The following is a 23,444-nucleotide window of genomic DNA, read 5'->3' as shown; positions in this document are numbered from 1 at the left end:
CGGAGCCAAATCGCTTTTAATACGTCAAAACTAGTATTCACATGTTGAATTCGATGGAGCATGATTGCCATAAGCTTCATACAGCACTTCATTACTTTCCATTTTCTTTCTTATTATTCCCGTAAATACGAGTTAGTCAGTTAAACATTTTCAATGCACTGAAAAAAATTTTTATACTAAGTCTGTTAACTTCTCTTAATGAGGCTTCAGTAGTAAATTAGTTACAAATGTACCCGATGTGATTTTGTAGATAACATTCCTACAGTTTAAAACACAGTAACACCATCTGTTGTTAATCCTAATAGATACAATAACAATATTCTTTTTTTAAGTTTATACTTAATTTTTTATAGTATCACAATTTGTTTCAATATCCCCTCTGGCAAATAAATTGTATCATTGTAAGCAAACCTAAACTTTTAAAAAAATTATTTAAATAATAATACTAACATTTAAATAAATACATTCATTTTATTTCAATTGGTTTACAATTTACAATGATATTAGTGCAATAATTTTTGCTATTTCTAAAATAAACAACAACAAAATTTTTAGATTAAACTGTATCTTTTTATGTTGCTTTCCCAGTTGTTTATCTGTTTCCCCACTGATGCACTATTAGCGATTATTACTGATTGGTATAATAATTTTAAACACTGTCCTATAAACAGCAATAATGCTGAGTAGTCCAAAATCGTTAGTATTTTCAGAAAATATTAAAGCACACTACTAAAACACTATATAAACCTGATCAAAAGAAAAAGGGAAACGAAGTTGGTCATGTTTCCCTTGTTGTTGGTTGGTTCCCTTCTTTGATCATTATTAAGTAAGACAATCACAATTTACACTATTTTTGCTGCAAGTGTCACACTATCAAATAAAGTATAACATTAATAAAAGCTGATAAATTACAACCTTAAACGATTTAAACAAATTTATTTTTATAGGTATTTCTCCGTAAATATTGTTGTAGAAAAATCATAATGAATTCGTTTTAGAATGGATGTTGAGTGAAACCTCAATGATTTGGTTGACACCACCAACAAAAGCAAGATGGTATCTTATTAGCACCTGACGCATATATAAAACAAATAAATAATTTAAGTGAGTGCCAGAGCCAACAGAATCAACAAAGCCAACACTCGTGAACAATAAAAATGTTTAGAAAAAACACAAATAACAATTATTTCTAAAAAATATACCATACATATGTGTATTTTTCACTTGATAACATATATTCATATAGAAAAACAATTTAATAACAGCATAATCCCAACAAAAACAGAATTCAGACTTTTTCTACTATATATATTCTACTATATATTTTTGTTAATTATAAAAAATATTAGTTATACAATTCATTACAAATTTGCCAAAATTATTTATTGTCTAATAGTCCTTCATTCCACAACATAAATCCCGATTTAAAAAACAATCTCTACAAAAACTTTAGAAGAATCGATGTCATCAGGATCTATTTTTATACATTATGTTGTTCCTAAATGTCTGACATTAACGTAGGTGCCAGATTATTATTCATAATGAGACTAAATAACTTGAAACGTGCTGTCAACACTGATCTCATACATTTTCTACAGGATACAACTTCTCAATCAACTCAAAAATTACAAAAATTGCATATCTATAAATAAATTTTACTGAATTATTTTGAAAACTTATCAAAAATAAAACGATATTGTATTTATTATTTTTATATCATAACTTTCAAGAAACAGATTATTATTAATGAACCTCTGCGTTATAAATATGTAATAACAATATGATTAATTAAAATCAACATGATATAATAATTTTAAGGTTATATTATATATGAAAATTCTAGAATTATATAAATATAATAATATTGTAAATTAGCTGATATTGAATAAACATTATTTTATATCATAAAAGCAAACGAATTAGGTATATAGGTTAAAAGGTGCCATGGTAACGGGAAATGTTTTTACCCTTCCCAAGCCAATAAAAATCGTTGAGAAGTTATATGTGGAAACATTAATGATGTGTGTGACGGAATTTTTACTATCCCCCACATACCCTCGTTCCAATAGTCAAAATTTAACAGCGTTGCCATATATTAATGAAAATATTATATATATCTATATATAATATTATATATATCTAACTATTACATATATATATACAATCAAAATTACTATGATTTAAAAAACAATTATAATATACATACGATAACCAATTAGTATCAAACTTCCGAAGGTGCCTTGAGAAAAGTATAATGAACTATGAAAAAATCTCCGTTTATCTGGACAGAAACTACCGGTGGCGAACCTTAAGGTGGGCTTCAAACACGATCATTAAGCCTACCGATTGGCCTTGGTTACTGGTGTTGTCAGAATTGTTATTCCTTGTAGGATTTTACAATATTGCGCAAAGGAGTTTACAAATTGCGCACCCATACCATGAGCGATTAGAACAGTAGGAGAACGGTCCTATCGCCCACTACTACCACTAAGCTGCAGAGAATAAATATTGTTATATAAATTATATAAATATACAATATTATAATATTCCGACAGCTACAAATTAAGATTAAAAACATTAAGATTTGAGATAATTATATTATTAAACTTGGAAAGTCATCCAAAGCCACCAAAAACACCACAGTCAGCTAAGAAAATATACATAAAGTTCATGCAATCTCGACATTGACAATAGAACACACTCTTGATATATCAAATACCCAAAAATTATTTTTTAAATATTTTAAAGTATCTTTTTTACCAACGAGAGTTTATCTGGACTGTACCTACTGTTTAACGTGGGCTCCGAACCACGGTCCTCGGCATGAAGCCTACCGACTGGCGAGTGAATAATTTAGAAACCATCCCAGATATCCGATCTTACAGAGCCTGGATACTGGCGTGTTTGGGATCATCTTCCTTGTCGGATTTTACACTCTTACCTAGGACATACAAATATTATACAACTACAATATTATACGACCGTGCCCCAGCAGGATTCAAACCCGCGACTATCGCTACTGTAGGTGGACCGTCTTGTCGCCTTTACCACTGCGGCAACCAAGCCGGTCAAAAATGAATTGTTTTATTCTTGAACAACACTGGAAATATTAAAAATTCTAAAATTAGTCTGTGGGCTTTGGTTGCAAATCACCTCTTCAAATGTAGCTCATTCTTATCTTGAAGTCAAACAAACAATATTTTGACAGCTAAGTTTTGACATTTACACAAATTATTTTTATTTTTACGGGAATATATTGAAGTCACATATCACTCAAAAAATTCACGTATTAAGGAATATGTACTGGTGAAATAGAACTACAAATAATCTGAGACATATTAGTAACATCTCTACATTTCCAAATCTTATCAATCATCGCAAAGTTTTACGATATTTTCTAAAAACCTTTCATACTATACCAAAAAGAAAAAATCGCAGTGTAATTAAAAATCAGCCATATAATAAATATCTAAGTTCGTAATTAGTATATTAAAATACATAATAACAAATAAACATGGCAACGTCTGCTCTAATTTGTTATGGTCGGTGTTACCCACGAAAATGTGAAAAGCTGTCTGTAAATCCAGTCCTTAACACGCAAATCGGCTCTAACTTAGGAAATAGAGTACCTACCCACTTTTTTTTCAACACCAACGTCGCAGTTCTGGAGCTAAACGCAAGAAGACAACATGGAATCATGTGGAATGAGTTTGATAAAATATATTCTATTCGTTTTTAACCTAGTGTTTGCTGTAAGTATTATTGATAATTTAATACTAATTCTATTAAATTTAAACACTGCATGATTTAATATGAATAATAGAATTAAACGATAATGAAATAGTTGATAGTGAGTAGGAAACAAATTTTGGTTTTATTTTCTTTTCATGTTTTTGAAAAGTATCAAGCGAGATTTGAATACTATCACATTCGCATACTAATCTCGTAAATTATCACATCACATTTATTCCATAATTATTCATTTCAAAAATGAATCAGTTTCGTTTCGTATTATTAGAGATTTACACATAGTTTATTAAGTTTTTCACTGTTAATTTATGTAGAACCCAAATATATTCAAGTTATTCTCGTATCCAATCTTATGTAACTGGTCCAAAACTTTTTACGATTGATGTTTAGTTCCGTATATTGATCTACTTCAATATATTTAAGTATTTGATCGATCATTTCAACGATTGACCGACCAGGTTCATCTTTAAGATAAATATTTCTTGCAGGAAATCAAATAAACTAATTCTGATGTTCACCTACAAGCATTCATCGCCATAAACACCACACAAAGATATTATAATATAGATATCATATAGTCTATTCAAAGTTATTTTGTACATACGTCTTCTAAATTTGTGACGTTAAAATATCACGATGATGCCGCATCAACTCTGAGTTTTAGTTCAGTTTGGCTTTGACATACAACCAAATTCAAGTTTAAATAAAATAATGAAACAAAAATGTTATCAAATTATATACATTAATATATATATATTATTCTAATATATACACGTAAACGAATGAGCCTGTCAAAGTATATATATATATATATATATATATATATATATATATATATATATATATATATATATATATATATTAAAATTACAGTTAATTACACAGCCATCATTATTGCTTTAAAGAATTTTGCATATGTCTGACAACCGGACGACTTTGACAGGCTCATTCGTTTACGTGTTCGAAATAAACTGACAGCGGTGTGTCTCTTTTTAACTAGAATAAAATTAGAAGGAATATATTCTCTCATTCTGAAACGAATTTACAAATTGCGACAGGCAACACATTAAACATCTTGACGACGTATATACAAAAAAACTTTGAATAGGCTATATACTATATATGTTGCTATTGACATGTTTGGTGCAAATATAGTCAAAAAAATATTCGGAAAAGTATTTTATATAATCAACGAAATACCATTTACCAGTAATACATTCTTGTCAAATAGTTTACAAATTAATATACAGTAACTAAACAAAATAAAACTATAACTAGATACTTATATAGCATAGGTGCTTAGTTAGTATTTGATTTAATAAAATAACGTTGTTGTACTTTTTCTATTAAATAATCTTAGTATAAAACAACCCTAAAAGTCCTATTTCAGTAATAGAATCTTTCCTTGAATAATGTTGCAAATCTCTTGATTTTCTAAATGTCAGTTAATATCCGAGAGTATCGGTATAACATTGTCATGCTATTTATATTATTTAATATTATTTCCCATATCTGGGTCAAAACTTAGTATGTGGTGATAATTACACTTTTCTTCATTTAATATTAACCTTATCTTTTTACTTTTATATTTAATATGCTTATTCCAGCAGACATTTGTATCAATATTTACCACCACCTACATACAGCAGTATGGTAATCTTATACATAGTTGTTCATCGTTATTGATAGATGACTTTCAGCAGTTAAATTAGGTATTTGTAAATTAACTATATATAATTGTTATCCGCATCCATATATACCACATCCATTCTGGAAATCTAATATCTAAAAATTTTACTGAGAATTTGGACTATATGTAAGAGCTCTAGCTTAATAGATTTGTTGATTTAAAATGAAATTAAATATTTTCATGAAATAAATACTCACTTAAGACATCCAAGTAATTATTTCAATAATGAAAGTAATTGAATTTTCTGTCAGAAGAATTTTTTGAAAATCATTCAAGTATCCCTTGAAAAACAAAACAAAGTTATTTTATATAGAATTCTCTATTAAAATATCTCTATATTAAAACATATATCTAAAAAAGTGCATTGACAAAAATATTGAGTTAGGTTACTTACACAGAAAGACAACAGAATATTTTAATAAATGTACATAAAATTCGAAAAAATATTTAATTATAAGCAATCATTCTGTTTATTTTTATTTATATAAATTTCTATTTGAGCTCTAAGTTGACTACCATACCTACCGTAAGATAATCGCACAGTCATGATAAATCTAAAAGAATAATATTTTTAATAAATAATTAAAAAGCCCCAAAAAACTTATAATGTAACTAATTTGAATAGATGACCCAATTCGATTTTCTAGAAGAATAATAAATTATCATTATTTTACAAGCAGAAAATAGAAATCAATACCATCATGACAACATATAGTCCTAGCACGCAACGAAAAGTAAATATTATCAGCCTGCTATTCTTAGGAATTACTGTTTTTAATAAAATTAAGTACATAACATTCTGAGAAATAAAAGGTTCAATAGACGTCTAAATTATTTTTCTTATTCTTTTTTCCTAATTTTTCATTTTTGACGTTGGGCCACTGAATATCCAAACATTTTGAAATAAACATCTAGGTTCTCAATCACTATTTTGCTTTGTTCTAATTGCAGAACTTTCCACTCATGAGGTCGTCTTAACCGCAGCAGAAGTAAAAAGATCAGAAGAGGTGTACAAAAAACAGTCAGTCTACAAAATATATTTCAGTTTTCTCTCAAACAAAACTTCAATGTTGATAGATTTTAATGATGATTTTAGTGAATGACACTGTTTCTACCCAAATTTCCATGGTACTCTTTTTGTAGTATAACATAGTTTCCCAAGTTTTGGTTACTCCAAAATCCGATAGCCTACGGATAAGAAATTGAACTAGTACAATGTGCCATTGGTGGCCACTCATCCCGAGCTGCTAGCTTCTGTCCAAATTCCAGTAGACTACTTTAGTTTACAACACCTTTAGTCCGCCTCTGGTGGCCCTACAAGTTGAACTGTGAAAATTATGGGTGTTTTTCAAAGCTTGAATATTTCTTACTTGTAATCGTTTATAGCTAAGGGTCTTTGAGTACCTTCAATGCACCCTTTGCGACCTTACAGCTTCAGCTGCGTTATTTTTACTCGAGCTTCTCTTTCAAACCAAGAGATGTTTTTGGAGTAATTCCAACGATTGTGAATCCAACGTCAAACTGTCTTGCATTCACTATTAAAACACATGATTCCTCCAATATAGGACCACAATAGTGGCGTGATATAACATATTTCTTCTAAAGAAACGACCACAGGGATGTACGTGTTATACAATTATTTTTGAGTATTTCCTATACCTTCGTCTGCCAGTTTGCCTTTCATTTTTTTATTGCAGTTGAACTAGCAGAAGAAGTTACAGGCAATACTCATAAGTAATTTGACAATAACTATAAGCTGTCCAGATGGAATAATAATCACGTGATTATAGTGGATATTGTAAGAAAGAACACAGTAGTGTGGATTTCTATTAAAATAAAATAATTTTAAAGTAAATTTAAAGTTTTTGTTTTTAAACCCTATATGAATTATGACGCTATTATGACCCTCATAACTTATATGTACATGGGTTTCAGTGGTGTTAAATTTTCGGCATTTTTTGACCTTATTAGATATGGTGGACCGTGGCTATTTAATATAGCTCAAGCAAACAGATATTTCTTGAAATATTCAGGTTTACATATAATTTTCATTAAACATAGAAAGGTTTTCAAACATAGAAAGATCATTTATTAAAAGTTTATTTTAAATACAAAACACACAGTAATGATAAAGCACTAAAACACATGATAAAATGAAATTTAAAGTAAAATTTCTTTTCCAGATATCAGGTTTAGGTATCATTATTGCAGGTGGACTGGTACTTTCAGATGTTTCTGACTTTAAACATTTTACGAACAGTGACCTCTTAGGTCCACCAATCGTATTAATTATTGCCGGTTCCATAGTATTTATCATTGCTTTCTTGGGATGTTTCGGAGCCATCAGAGAATCGTACAACTTGCTTGTAGCTGTAAGTAATTCAAAAGTAATATTACAGTAAAAATTTACATTTTTTCCTTTAGTTTGCAGGATTACTTGTATTAATATTCATTTTGGAACTGGCCGTTGGAATTGCCGCAGCAGTTTACAAAGGCGATTTTGAAGGAACTTTAAAGAAAACATTACATGCATCTATGGCGAACTACACGAGCAATCAAGTTGAACAAATAGCTTGGGACAGTTTACAAAAGAAGGTAAAACCAATAACTATTATAATTATATAAGAAACTTAAAAGAAAGTTTATATTTAATGATAAAAATTGTTGTTTGGATTAATTAGATGGACAAAAGACAAATAATAAAAATCCAGAGAAATCTATCATTTTGCAGTTGTAACTATCATCATTTTTGTCTGTATTCACTTTAGAAAGCCAAATTTTGAAGAAAAATTTATGAAGAACTAATGTTATGTGGGAATAGGCATTATTGTTGTCTAGGTCTAAAATTTCAACCACTTAAGAGGAAATACTTCACGCGAACAACGCTTAACACTAAAATAATATATATTTTGGAAATGTACCCTATAAAATTTCAACTCTCAACAGGTCTTAAGTTTCGCAATCATTATAGATTGCATTTTCAGAATTAGAGCTCTGTTTTTCTCCTAATAGGATTATTCTATTTCTCCTCTCACAGCCAAGTCATAAGCCAAAGACCCATTCTTTTCATGGCCCGTTGAATAAGTAAGAACTAGGACGATGCTATACCAGATAGAATTAGTCTTATGTCTGATGGGTTAGTTTTTGACCTTGTCTTTATTGAGTTTATGTTATTATTTATGAACTATTTATGTCTAAACGTAAAATTGAATAGCTTGAAGCTAATTGATTTGTTCCTTCCAATACGGTTTATCGCCCCTTGAAGAAAGGGGAGGACTGTTAGCGAAACTATTTTGGCCTTATCTTCTTCTATTTGCTTTTCATGATAGCTGAACTGAAGGTCTGATGTGATTAAGTTCATTTTCTAAGAATTCTGATTCGGGTGAAATATTGACCCTTACTTAGTCTCTAATAAAATAAAATAAAATTAATTAAATGTTAATAACACCTTTTAGTATTCTTACCATTTAATATACTTTGCCTTTCTTGAATCCGCGTCCTAGTTCAGTGTTATCCGAGAATTGCAGCACTTCTCCTCAGATATTTACATGGAAGTGGAGTCTTTCCAAATGTCTTATTGTGAATCTATTAATTTCCTTTGATAATTGGAATCCGAAGATCTCGGTGTATGCAATTGCTCCTATAGTATCTGGGTGCATTCACTACACTTCCCAAGACTTATAAAAATAATACTAATAAATAATACTCGTAGAATATGATAGGTCCATATGGTTTTAGTATCTACTTATACGGTAGCAAATTAGTATGTACGGATAATTTTTTTCTTCCAAATAACCAATACGTTTCTTGGATTGTAAGTGGATTTTTTTTCTTTTATTTTTTATATACTTGCTGATATGACGTTTATTCTCCATGTCTGGCTCCGTCTACTTATATTATTACTTGCGTGTTGCAGTTTTATGGTTGCTTCTTCGCTATTGTCTCCAATATCAAAACGTAGTATCATCAACAAATGTATCCATAGCAACATTTTCTAATAATGACAAACGTTTTTCAAATATTTTGGATATTACTGAGTAATTGCTGGTAGCACTGAAATTAGTCTACAATAATTTACTTGATTTTGTGGTATTCTAGGTTTCGGAATCATAATAACTTCAGCCATTTTCCAGACATCCGGAAAATATTTTAATCGAAAAACTGCATTAATCAAGTAGATGATTTTTATAATTGCCTTTCTTGGTAGATTTTTCAGCACTTGTCTATTTATTAAATCATAGCCTAGTGCTTTCTTTGGGCACATTAAGATATTAATAGACGACAGTATCCAGGCAATCTTTATTCGGATGACATAATACAATTGCAACTAAAACAGCTTAGTTTCATTTTCAATCATGTTTGTACTCAATGTATACTCTTTTACATATAATTTATTAATTATATTCAATGATAAGTTTTAGGACCTTTATTAATTTAATTTAACATTATTTAGTTATTGTTTTTATATTATTTTTTATTACCAAATTTTACGCAATATGGACAAGACTCGCTGTCTAATTTTGGTTCTGACTTCAATCTCACCTATTTTCAGATATTGCTACTGGCTCTCGATATTAGAGCTCTTTTAATTACGTAGACCTCTTATAACAATTTTCTACCTATCGATCTCATGGAATTTTTAGGACTGATTCAAAACACAACACATTTTAAAGAAACTAAAACTATCAATTATATGAACATCTAAAATAAAAAGCACAAATAAGTTTACAACTGATAGATAGTTAAACAAATAAATATAAGATAGCATGTAACTCACATTTATTCGTGCCTTTGAAAGGGTTTCCCTCGATTTCTCCGGATTCTATCATCAGATCCTGACTTGGTTCCAATAGGACCACCTCAGAAGTGCACTCTTTCGAATAAAAAAAGAATTTTGAAAATCAGTCTATAATTGATATAGATATTTGTTCAATTTTGAACATTCTTGATTTTGAACAGTCTGTTGGTATTATACTAATATATTTTCTCTTTCAGTTTAAATGCTGCGGAATCGATAAGCCTACCGATTGGGAAGCACCAGACCTTTGGCCAAAATCTTGCTGTTACGAACAAAACCTCGATACTCTCAATCTTGACATTATTCAACCGGATAAACATTGCAAAGATATGAATTTCGGAGACAATGTATATTCGAAAGGATGCTTCCAGAAATTGAAGGACAAAATTGAAAATAACACCAAAGTCTTAATTGGTGTCGGAATTGGAATAGCTTTCGTTGAGGTAACGTTACTTAAATGAAATATTAGGCATAGTGTTTAATTCAGGAATAATCTTAACTCAAAAGTGCTAGTTCGTCCTTTTCTGGTAATATCCAGTAATAGGAAAAAGAAGCGATGCCGGTTAAATAACAATAGTGTAGTTCTAGAGAATCCTGGCATGCAAGGGTTAGAATTTTCAACGTTGCCAGTTGTTAAAAATTATACATACACTTGAAGAATATAATAATAAATATAATAAATCTTGAATGTACAAATTGACGTAATATTTCTGTTGAGACACGAGTTAACATTTCTTGTACATCTTTTCTTCTCCTATAATATAAAAAAATATAATATGAAGAACCTTTTATAAGCATCTTTCATTTTAAAATATTTCTTCATATTCAACATTATTAATAACAAACGAAAGTTCTTGTAAATTATTCATGTACTTGAAGAGTATCTCGAATTCATAAATTAACATAAAATATCACTTGTCATTCCAGTTCAAATTTAACTAAGTTTGCGGTCTATTATCTTAAGTTTATATATTATGTCTAAGTTATTTAACTTTTTATAAACAAATTAAATTTAAAAAGAAAGAAGAGTAAATAAGACAATATGTAAATTAACAAATATAGTTTATTTATCTATACATAAAAACACAACCATTCATTTATCTTTAAAATTACTCAGTGATACACCTTGCACGGCACTAAAAAGCACCTTAATTGATTCCTCATCACTGATTCATCACAAAAGTCCCGCTACCATTTACGCTATTTCCGCTGAGTGGCAATAGTGGAACGATTATTTTCAATAAATATTGTCATTATTTCTGCTCGTTCTTGTGACGTATATTTATCTGTAATAAAATCTGGACGTCTACACAACACAATGGTTAAAGCTGAGCCTGCAACAATGTTGAAACTGAGCTAAACGTCATATAACCAAGATGGCGCTCAATTAAATGGCAGCGGGACATTTGCCCCACCTTAGTGTGAAATAAAGATGGTAGCGGTACTTTTGCCCCACCTTATCCAAAAATAGCATGGAAACCCCTCTCTCAATTCATCCAAAAAGCAAGGAATACAATTCAAATCGATGTGTATTAAAACTGTGTATATAACATACACGTATACATTATATATTCCTTTAACTATATTTTTTTAACATTACATATTGTCCTTCATTTAGTATGATTATAATAAGATTGAAGATTGTGGCTTATATAACACATATCCTGTATTTTTGACCTCATTTACCCATACTTCAACACTTGTAGCGTCACTTTTTCAATTTTTCAATTCAATTTGTTTGCTTGCTGAATTTTATATAAATCTTTATGAGCCAATAAATCTAGTCTTTCCAAATTACCACTACTTGAAGTAGCTGGGTTTCATCAATATAGCATCCATTAGAATTTTAGCAGCTAGTTTCGTTGCAATCATACTTTTATCTAATTTTAACAACTTTCACCCTTTGATGCACTCTTATGAATTCCTAATCGATCAATCACGTTCAAATTTAAAAGTGATAATATTTTTACCAACATAAGAACCCCTTATATAAGGACGGGACACGACTTATGGCTTTGGAACAAAAAAGAAACTTTATTTATTATTTAATTATCTGCTACTTCTATCCGGCTCCAAGGACCATGTTGATTCGATATCTGCTACTTCTATGCGGCTAGAAGGTTGAATTACTTGTTTAATTCATAAATAATTTCCGGAACGCTAGTTTAATAGGGTCAAAAACTTATTCAAAAAAAGTTTTTCTTAGAGATGTCAGTGATTCACGAAACTGACATCAATTAGTTCCTGGGTATCTTTCTTTAAATAAAAGTAAACTGTTTCTTAATTACTTATATTACTTATTTATACACTTACAATACAATGCAACACTATAAAATACCTGAACTAGCTTCGATCATACGGATCTATCTTATTTTACAAATTTGACTAATAACTAGTCGTGAATATAAGCTCATCGTGAAAGCTTGCGAACCTCTTGGTTCGCCCTGTTTAAGGTGTGTGTATGTCACACCCATTCTGAAACTATACTGTATCGGATAATCACCTTTTTGCCAAGCAGTGACAATAAAATGTCCTGCCAGAGAGACCCAAAATACCGACATAAAGCTATAAAAAGGCAGATGTTATAAAAACGGTATTTTGGGAAAGACATATAAGAATTTTATAAGCATACTTAACAATGTTTCTAATTTATCTCTCTGACACCCTGAACATTTACATCGCTGGTTTTTATACATATTAGAACAGCCTCGATCCAAATTACAGCGCCCTCTACTTGCTATTATTTTCTACATTGGCTCTTGTATCGACATAAATCATATATTCAACACCCCATCTCAATTTAAATGTATCTAACAACTAAACTAATTGACGTTATAAACAAAGATCATTACAAAATTATGAATAAAATGCTAGAACAAAATTATTACATTCTACATATAGATTTATCTGAACTTAGAACAATTATATTTCTACATGATGAAAATTTCACTTAATGATTTAATTGAATTAGTCTACACAATTATCTGATAAACAAACGTAATGAACAATTAACTTTTTTCTTTAGACATATTTCTCTTTTTAAACACTCTTAAAAACTTTTTCACTCACACACTCTTCCACTTTTAATGCCAATTATTTAGTTTATTCTTGGGTTGCTAAACCTACATATATGAATTTGCCCTCGAATGAATTTATTCCATGCCACTGGGTTGTCTTTATGAAATGGTATGAATTCATTAAGTTTTTCTAGTTGTTCACCACCCCAGTCGGCATGACATTCTCCTCAAGTCCACTGGTCTAATTAATCCATGGGTCTATTAGAACCTTTTGAGTTTTCAAGTATTCCTTTTTCAGGTTTCCATTGCTTTATCAAATGTTTGTTTAAATATGAAATAGTACATGCAACATCTGATCTCCTAACTAGCGAAAAGTATATTAGACTGCATTTGAATTTTATATTCGGTACGTTTTAAATTATTTCTTCCCTTTTACTGATAATATTAATTTCGATCGGTGTTACAGTCTTCCTGTCGAATTAAATTCTATATTTTTAATAAATCTTTAATCCCTCTTCAATCTCCTCTATTTCCATTCAAAAAAAGCATTTTATTTCAGTTATATTTCATAAACTTTTCATAAGACTTTATCTGCTGATTGCTCTTCGTGTCCTTTTGATGTGTCTTCGTGATGCATTAATCATCATCATTGAATATTACCGAATAATTATTACCTTTTTTTGAACAAACAATAGTCATAATGTGATTTCTCGAACGGTAACTTGTACATCACTTCATTGAATCTAATCTGCCAACATTTTAGTGAATTTCTTACAGACGGCTTAGTCCCAACAATACTTGATTTAATTGATAGTATCTTTTTTCAGTAATTAAATCCTCTGATTTCCTGATATAGATCTCTTTATCTATTGTTTAAAAATACTATTCCAACGCCAATTTGGTTTATCTTCCACTTTAATTCCAATTGTGTTGAATTGATAATTGTATCAAAATTCCAATAATTTGTAATTAAACTCTTCTCTATTAATTTCAATAATTCTTTTTATCTTACCGGTAATTCTGTTAGAGCCACTGTTTCTAATTTTCTAATGCTTCATTCATGCTTGTAAATTACACACGGCTGCGTAACTAAACTCTTCTTCATCGCTTTCAATGTTTCTTTTTAACCTACCGATAACTCTGGATCCCATGTTTTTAGTTATGTAGGGTTTCATTGGTCCTCGGGTGCTCTAGTGTCTTCCTACTTCTACTTTTCTTTTCCTACTGGTATATATATATGTTATACTTTGCCGAACTCGACCCTATCTCTGCAATCTCCGCAATTATAAAACTGAGGATTCACTATATGAACAACAAGCTGTGGTTTTGATGAGATATGCTCACATAAAGGAGATCGAGTCATATTTATCTGTATTTTACTTTCGCAGAATCAACTACTCCTAAAATATAATGAATTTGGTATGGAATTTCCATAACTAGAGTTAAAATTGAATAGATAAGCACCTTTATGGAATTTCCTCATACATATGTTCAGATTAAAAGTGTTACAATAGTTTTTTTACAATAATCACAAATCGATGATTGATTCATTACTGCCTACCATTTATAATTAAAATATGAACAGTGCAAGAACCAATAAAGTATAAACAACAAAATTCTTAAGCTTACAAAACAGAGCAGCTCGTAAAATGGCTGTTGTAGTTCATTGAATTCTACCTCTCGATTGTTTGTAAATGGCAACGTCGTAAAATCAGGCGGAAACTACCGAAATGAACCGAAGAGCGGTTAAGATTCTCCAGAAATAACCACTACTTCATGAATATACTAAAATAGAACATCCCAGCGAAGCAATCCAATGTTAAGGGTTGTTCAATAAGTTAATATTAAGAGCTTGCGTGTATTTTGATCAGTAATGTATGTTGATTAAAATCGATAAATTATTCATTTCTCTGCATAAAATCATTGAAATAATTCAGTTATGCATATACAGACGGTAGTCATAGAACAACCACTATTGCATTTTAGACATTACGTCCTATATCAATTCTCGGTTTTGGTTTCAAGATTTAAACAGTTTGTTGATGTCAATATTTGGTAAAATCTGCAAAATTTCCAACTGAAATAAAAGCCTATAGACCTATCTCACTGCTACCAGAAATATATAAGGTATTTAAAAAGGATAAAACCTACTATAGAGAAAAAAAAACCTAATCCCAAAATATCACTTCGAGTTTGTTCACAAACATTTGACGATTGGCCAAGTGCATAGAATAACAGATATAATTGAAAAGACCGATAAAGGTAAAAAGATATGTTCAGCTATATTCTCAGATGACGGTCTTGTTCATAAGCTACAGAAAATGTTACCGTAACAACACACTGAGCCATTGAAATCTTATATTACAGCCAGAATATTTAAAGTCAAATAAGAGGAAGTCTACAATAAAATAAGCTTAAGAAGGTGTCCCACACAAGTTGTGTACGTATTGAGACCAATTACCTACTCTGCACATGTAATAAAAATCATTATGATTGAATGAAATAATCATTCTGTCAAATTCGCGATTATTTCGTCCAAATGGAAAGCAAAATACACAAATCTTCTGTCCTTTAATATTTATCGTTGAAACGATATTAATTTATTTATTAATTTATCTGTAATAAACTCTTTCATAATACGTTATCAAGTGAGATATATTGATGCAAAAAATCTGAAAACCAATGTTTAACCGGAATTATTGAATTTGACGTGATTCAGGGCATTATGTAATTTATAGTCCGTTTCACTGACAAATGAATGAAAATAATTATTATCTTTATATAATGCACGCTTAAAAAACATTGTAAAAACGAAGCTTACAACTGGGCACTTACCTTTGTATATTTCTTTTATGACAATTTAAAAAAACACATATCCTGTAAAATATTATATTGGCTTTTATTCTGTTTTAGGTTATCGGTATCCTTCTATCATGTTGGCTGGCATACACTATTAAAAATGAAACAAAATGAAATACATCTTTGAAGTGACTAGGAATTAATATAGGAATATATATATATATATATATATATATATATATATATATATATATATATATATATATATATATATATATATATATATATATATATATATATATATATATATATATATACTCATTAATTTATTTATATAATTTATTATTCACCAATAAAATCAATAACAACAATTTAGAATTTCAAGCGTGTGTTCAATCTTCCATATTTTATATAATTAATTTGTAAATGTATCCTGTGTTATTTTTAATAAATATTACAAAAGTCATTTGCATATCATTTAAAAGTTATTTCAATAAATATATAATTAATATCGGAAAGGGTTAAAAACACTTTTATACGTTTATAATATCTTCAATCACTAACACTTCCACTTCACAGAATTCGAGAATGTATAATAAGTTTAGTTTTGATACGCCAGACATAATAATAATTTTAATTATTTTAATTACAGACTTTTTTATATATTTTAAAGTCTTCTTTTTACCAACGAGTGTTTTATCTTAACTGAACCCATTGTTTAACCTTGGCTCCGAACGACGGTCCTCGGCGTTAAGCCGCCTACCGACTGGGGAGTGACCAATTTAGAAGTCATCCCCCAGAAGACATTCGGTCTTACCCAGCCTGGTTACTGGCGTGACTGGGATCATTTTCCTTGTCGGATTTTACACGCTTTGCCTAGGACAATCACAAATATTAAACAATCACAAACATAAATTTAGGACCATGCCCCAGCAGGAATCTAACTCACGATTATCGCAACAGAATACCGTTCTGTCGTCTTTACCTCTGCAGCAGTCAAGCCGGTTCTTTTGCAAATTTATATGATATATATATATATATATATATATATATATATATATATATATATATATATATATATATATATCGTAGTATCTATATATACATATAGTAGTATTATAGGCAACCAGCAATATAAAGTAAATTTTAAATGATATTTTATATTTCATATGTATTATAATTGTATTACTATAAAACTGCTAAAAATAAATGATGTGGTTAATGTTTTATTTATCTTGCTAAAATATTTTAGGACAATCACAATTGACAGATGTCAAAGAGAAAGGAGAGGAATACTAATGTGAAAAAAGTTGAAAATAGCTTGTTATTTTGACGTTGGATAAATATTTTTACATTGATTTGTCAACTGAAAATTAGCTCGATTGGCATACAAATGGTATCTAAATTTATTGTTTACAAAAGTATACAAAACATTAACCGTAGTGCCTTAACAACAATAACTCTTTTTGACCTTATTTGCAAAGGTGAGAGAGCATCAAAAGTCATTTTGCGATACTATTTTTATAAAAGTTGTAATTTTCTTTATTGTAAAACGCATATCCCGCCATTTACTTTAGAATTATAGGAATATAAATGAATATACACTTGATTGACATTTAATGAACATAGTTTTATTTATATTATAATTATTTAAGTTTCAACACGGTATCTACCTATAATTAATAAAATTACAACTAAAAAAGCAATAGTAATCGTAAAAATTATATATTTTTAGATACAAAAATGGTGTCAAAAACTGGGAAGTAATTGTAGTTTGATTTAGAAAGATAATTATGAAATATTCATGACAATTAAAATCACATCATTATTTGAATTAGTGTGTAGTGAAAATGAGTGATAACGATAAAAAATGGGCTTGTGAATATTGCACTTATGAAAACTATCCATCAGCTATAAAGTGTACAATGTGCCGTGGACCTCGACCTTTCGAAAATATTTATAGATTACATGGTAAATACAACCCTTAATAATTTATAACCCAAAATAAAAAAGCCTCAAAACTGACTTTTTTTATTGTAATTATAGAAGACAGAGATGATCGATGTTCACCTGTAGGTGCTGGTGCTTCCTTAGATTTAAAAAAATTAAAAGACAAATGTCAATGTGAAAACTGCAGTAACTATTTGAATTGCTCATCTTGCATAAAGTAAATATTATATTACAATATAAGATTATTTGTTGATATTTGATTTCAGTTCTTTAAGTCCACCACCATTAGCAAATAATCTACACGAACACATCCAACCCCTTAGAATAACACAAAATTCAGATTTAGCTCAAAGTCTTTCAAGAAATAGTAGTCCTTCATCTACAGTTATTAATTTAGAAAATAGTAAAAGGACTTCTCAAGGAAAATGGATTTGTCAAGTAATTGGTACATTATATTTATTGTCAAAATTCTTATAATTAATTTTTAGATGTGTACTTACGAAAACTGGCCAAAATCAACAAAATGTGCGATGTGTGGTACTTCAAATAGTCAACGATCACAAGCCTGTAGTCTTATAATACCGTCACCTGAAAGAAATAAAAATAATGATGATATGAATCAAGATGGTAAATAATAGCTTTATTACAGAATGGTGTGTTCATATTTTTAATTTTTAGAAACCTCTCAGAATAACTTTGAAAAAGAACATAAGCTTCGAAATTTACGTAGAAATGCAGATTGGAACTGGTTAAATGCTTGCATGGGTGTAATAGATGGTGATCCAATACCTGTCGAAAATTACCTTTCATCTGGTGGAGATCCTGCTCGTACATTAACAGCATCAGAGTGCGCCTTATTAAATAGAAATTCTGCTTTTGATGTAGGACATACTTTAGTTCATTTAGCAATAAGGTATAAAAAATGCAATAAAGTTTTTACATAAAGAATTATAGAATTTATGTACAATTTTTCCAGGTTTCAAAGGGAAGATTTACTAGCAGTTTTACTTTCACAAATTGAAGGTTCTGGTTCTGGTATTAAAAGAGTACCTAGTTATGTAGCACCTGATTTAGCAGCTGATATAAGACGGCATTTTGCTACTACCTTTCGACAGAGGAAAGGCAGCTTTCCTTGTCACTATGTTACAGAATTTCCAACATTTACTTTACCAGCAGGTTAAATATTTTTTATTTAACATAATCATTATACATACATGTTGTTTTATTTAGAGATTGACAATCTTCCTCATAGCATCAAAGAGCAATTAATGATTGAATTACTTGACAAGGATGCTCAAGAAGAACTTGAAGCTGGCGATGCAGCTGTGATTAATTGGGCTATAGGAGATGGTGTTTGTCGACTTCATACTCTTTGGAATAGGTAATAAATACTCATTTAAGTTTACTATTCAAAATAAGCTAATTTTGATTACTAATTACTTTAATTACTAATGTAATTAGATCTGCAGGAGACTGTTTACTAGATAGTGTAATGCAAGCTACATGGGGTGTTTTTGATAGAGATAATGCTTTAAGGAGAGCTTTAGCGGAGACATTAGTTCATGCAGGTCATTGGTAGGAAATTTCATGAATTTAAATATTTATGAAGTACTAGTCCAATAATTTTTAGTTTCTATCCAAGATGGAAAGAGTATGAGTCATCTCACGCTTCTTTTTTGCAATACTCTTTGGAAGAAGCCCAATGGGAAGAAGATTGGAGCACTTTAGTAGCATTAGCCGCACAACCAGGCTCAAGCTTGGAACAACTTCATATATTTGCTCTTGCTCATATTTTAAGACGGCCCATATTAGTATATGGGGTTAAGGTAACAGACTATTTATATGCCATATAGGCTGCACAAAAATATTGCATTTTTTATTTATCCTTGTAATTTGAAGTATATTTTAATTACTAAATCTATAAAGTGTATTGTATTTATAGTGCTAGTCTTTACATAAGGTTGTCCTCAAACATAATTGTGCTTAATCTAAGGATAGGAGTCACAACATTGAACATTACACATTTTTACAATAAACTCTCACACTACCATTCAAAAGTTTGGAGACAAAAAGGTAATTTAAAAAAGATACTTATGATATATTATACTCATAATGTATACCTTAGACTAACATTTAGCTAAAGTTAGTTTCTATATTTAGTACAAATAAAAAAATTTAATACATTTTTCATCAAATTTTGGCCCGATCAAAATGGTCACTCTTGTTTTTAATTACCTGTTCACAAATTTTACTCTTACTTTTTATTAACTTATTTAAGTATTGGGTATCTAGTATTATTCCATTCACTTTGAATATTCTCACAATTGTGCTATCAAGTTCGTTCTGTACTACTTCGATTGGAGAGAAAAGTCGATTATGATTTCATTATTTACAAAATTTCTTCATTTCTTTTCTGCTCTAGGAACCCTTGACATAATCTTGACAAATGTTTAGGACTCTGTCTCTTTTGTTGAAAACAAAACTTTGGCCATTCAGATTCACTCCAGCATGAATTTTCCTAAAGTATTTTCAGATAGCCTCCTTTATTCAATTTTAGTTATTCATTATTACCAAGACATCATGCTTAACAGTCTGCAGAATGCCCGCTTCTGAAGCCCGTTCGCCTTTTGATCAGCACACACATACAAGTTTATTAGATACAAAAATCTGAAATTTGGACTCCTCCAAGACCAACAAGTTTATTTAACGATTAATTACAGTATTTTTTATCATCTAAGAATAGGCTACTTACAAACTTTTGAATGATAGTGTTAAGTGAAAACTGAGAAACAATACTAATGTCATATTTTTGCCCAGTAATATGACTACAAAATAACAAACAACTTCTTACTAACATGGATTTTTATAGATCGTCAAAAGCTTTCGTGGCGAAGCCTTAGGCCCAGCTCGATTTGAAGGAGTTTATCTTCCTTTATTATGGGATCAAAGCTTCTGCTCGCGTTGTCCTATAGCATTAGGATATACTAGAGGACACTTTTCAGCCTTAGTACCAATTGAGCCATCACCAAATATACGACCTAGGGCTTCTTTATTACCACTAGTTGATCGAGATAGAAAACCGTTACCAATACATTTTTTGATGGAATCAGAGGTATACAATGAATTAAATTAAGACACATATTTTATCTTATTATTGTTATTGTATATCTAGCTTGGAATGGAAGAAGTAATTCTTAGACAATGGATGGATGTATCAGAAACAGAAAATGGAATTCTAGTAGCTCAGCAGCCATTACACAAAAGACCTCTACTAGTTGCGCAGATGTGTGAAGAATGGTTGAATCATTATAGGCGAATTATGTTAGTAAATTCTGTAGCTATATAATGAGTACATTGCTACTATTTAATATTAAATTTTTAGTAAGTTTCTCTGATAATCAGAGGATAACATATATAATACATATCTTTATCACAATAGAATTTATGTTATTTATTGCTGACTCTTACAGAAAATATTTCAATAAAATTTTATTTTTTAGTCAAATGACATCAGCTCCATTCACTCGACCAATACCTAAACAGGACTATTCCAGTGAAGGTGATACAGATTGTGAATGATGTATGGTAAACTATCATCTTACTGATGTATAGAAAACTGCTTCAAAATATAGGTGACCGATTTTAAAGTGTTCCTTCATAATTACAAACTCATGTAAAGTGGATAAATGAACAATTCCTGCAAATAGGGTAAAACAGGTTATTTTGTGGTAAATAACATATTGTTCAACTTGAATACACGATGCGTCAGCTTTTGATAAAATTATATAACCTTAAAATTTGTGATATGTAAGTAAAATATATATAATCTAACAATTATAATGGTTTAATAAATGTAGTAATGTTTTGTCTGAATTGAGAGTAGAAATAACCCTAAATTAGTGTTAAAGTTAATATGCTTTATTCTCTTATCAATACTAACACCATATAATTTTAGATTAAATTAGAATGTGGAACCTGTTTTCATAAACTATTTTTCAATAGTTAATCACACTTTCTTTTTCGCCATTTTGACGTTAATTGTATCAAAGTAGGTGTTTGGCATCCTCTTCTACATTTATAAAATTGTAATTATTAATTTAAATCCATCCATTTTGTGTATACATTTTCAAATGTATGAGGTATACAAATACCTGATGATCAAGTAGCTGGTTAAAAACAGCTGATTAATTTATATGGATGAATCACACATAATCATTTAATATATTAAAGACTTTATACTATCAGAATATATTTATATACCGTTAATATATTAGATATGAGATAAAATATTGCTTAAGTACTTTGAAATGTTCTCAATCTAATATAATAATGGAGTGGCCGTATTGTTTAAAATAATAAATTCTTATCTTATTATTTAAATAAATAATTTTATTATATTTAAATATATATACAGAACAACCTACTAATTGAATCCTTTATATAAAATTAAACCACTTTACATGATTTTGTGTAAATTCACTATATATAGTTTAATTCCTAGATCTACTAATGCAATATTTGAGCTCAAGTAAATAATATATTACTTGCGAATATTAATGCAAACTGCAATTTTTATTTCATGTCTTTTATGACAAATTGAAATAAAAATTGGAATGTTTTATCAGTGGCACTTCAGGAATGTTGATTGTTTTCTAAATTCAATCACTATTTGAAATGAGTAGATCCAGTACAAATAAAAACATATATACAGTTCAAACCTTTAATTTGTCTAAATGTTTGTCAACAGTTTTACCAATTTATATTTTTCTAATGCAGGGTAATATATAATTAATTTATTATTTGAAACTCATAGTATCTGAGCACTATAAAAAAAAGGGAAAAAATTATGGTTGGTATTAGTCATTACAATTATTTTGTTGACAAAGATAATTATTTGTTGTTGTGGGCTCCATTTGTTTTGTTGGGATGTTGTTTTATTTTTCTTTTTTGTTGTTTTGCTGTAAATAGTTTGCACTAGTTAGGACTTTTTAGTGTATATTTAAGTATTAATTTATTCTGATGGAATCAAAATTATCTCATTATATAAATTTATAGTTTTTCATTAAATAAAGTAGAAGTTACTTAAAACTGAAACTAAATGTAATATATTTCGTTGTTAACACACTCTGTTACAGAAGATATATATTATTAAAAAACCAAATTAAATAATTTAAACTATATTTGTAATATGTATTTTATTTATTTTTTCATCATATTTATTACCAGTTCTATAATTTTCAAAAACACAATTTGAAAAATGAAAGTGATAGAATTTCCTATTTAATGGTTTCTATATGTGTTTTGCTATATATAACCATAATATTGCAAACTCTTTTTTTGTATCTTCATAATCAATCCATAACCAAGGCTGAAGCGGAGTATCTACTTCTCAACCAATAGGTTGTTGTTGGTGATACAGTACTCAGACTCTTGGTGACTT

At 29.4% G+C, this 23,444-nt stretch overlaps 2 protein-coding genes across 4 annotated transcripts; both read left to right on the top strand.

The window, feature by feature from the left end:
- The first annotated feature begins 3,583 nt into the window (after positions 1–3,583).
- LOC143191964 (CD63 antigen) lies at positions 3,584–16,432 on the top strand. Its single transcript, XM_076397422.1, has 5 exons — positions 3,584–3,752; positions 7,624–7,812; positions 7,865–8,035; positions 10,436–10,681; positions 16,169–16,432. Exons 1-5 carry the CDS (start codon positions 3,690–3,692, stop codon positions 16,226–16,228), a joined length of 729 nt encoding a protein of 242 aa, XP_076253537.1. The 5' UTR covers positions 3,584–3,689; the 3' UTR covers positions 16,229–16,432.
- Positions 16,433–17,316: 884 nt separating this feature from the next.
- Positions 17,317–23,184, top strand: trbd (ubiquitin thioesterase trabid). 3 transcript variants are annotated; one of them, XM_076397428.1, is made up of 13 exons: positions 17,317–17,538; positions 17,790–18,025; positions 18,101–18,221; positions 18,271–18,442; positions 18,493–18,631; positions 18,683–18,917; positions 18,981–19,180; positions 19,235–19,385; positions 19,466–19,579; positions 19,635–19,830; positions 20,874–21,116; positions 21,177–21,325; positions 21,505–23,184. In XM_076397428.1, the coding sequence occupies exons 2-13, from the start codon at positions 17,905–17,907 to the stop codon at positions 21,581–21,583; spliced, it is 1,920 nt and encodes a 639-aa protein (XP_076253543.1). In that variant the 5' UTR covers positions 17,317–17,538; positions 17,790–17,904; the 3' UTR covers positions 21,584–23,184. The 3 variants fall into 3 exon arrangements, with proteins under 3 accessions (XP_076253543.1, XP_076253545.1, XP_076253544.1); XM_076397430.1 differs by having other exon boundaries at positions 21,177–21,385; XM_076397429.1 differs by having other exon boundaries at positions 17,352–17,538; positions 18,280–18,442.
- Positions 23,185–23,444: the final 260 nt, after the last annotated feature.

The sequence above is a fragment of the Rhynchophorus ferrugineus genome, unplaced genomic scaffold (genome assembly GCF_030347505.1).
Source record: "Rhynchophorus ferrugineus isolate W39M unplaced genomic scaffold, kcgeb_rfMv2 rfM2, whole genome shotgun sequence".
In the NCBI taxonomy this organism is placed as follows: Eukaryota; Metazoa; Arthropoda; class Insecta; order Coleoptera; family Curculionidae; genus Rhynchophorus; species Rhynchophorus ferrugineus.
This window is presented reverse-complemented; position numbering and strand designations above follow the sequence as displayed.

Excerpts from the sequence above, each read along its gene's own strand:
- LOC143191964 (XM_076397422.1), top strand. The coding sequence starts at position 3,690 with ATGGAATCATGTGGAATGAGTTTGATAAAATATATTCTATTCGTTTTT. Across the intron at positions 7,813-7,864 it reads CGTACAACTTGCTTGTAGCT|TTTGCAGGATTACTTGTATT; the intron begins GTAAGTAATTCA and ends TTTTTCCTTTAG. Across the intron at positions 10,682-16,168 it reads TTGGAATAGCTTTCGTTGAG|GTTATCGGTATCCTTCTATC; the intron begins GTAACGTTACTT and ends ATTCTGTTTTAG.
- trbd (XM_076397428.1), top strand. The coding sequence starts at position 17,905 with ATGAGTGATAACGATAAAAAATGGGCTTGTGAATATTGCACTTATGAA. Across the intron at positions 18,222-18,270 it reads AATTGCTCATCTTGCATAAA|TTCTTTAAGTCCACCACCAT; the intron begins GTAAATATTATA and ends ATTTGATTTCAG. Across the intron at positions 19,831-20,873 it reads TATTAGTATATGGGGTTAAG|ATCGTCAAAAGCTTTCGTGG; the intron begins GTAACAGACTAT and ends GGATTTTTATAG.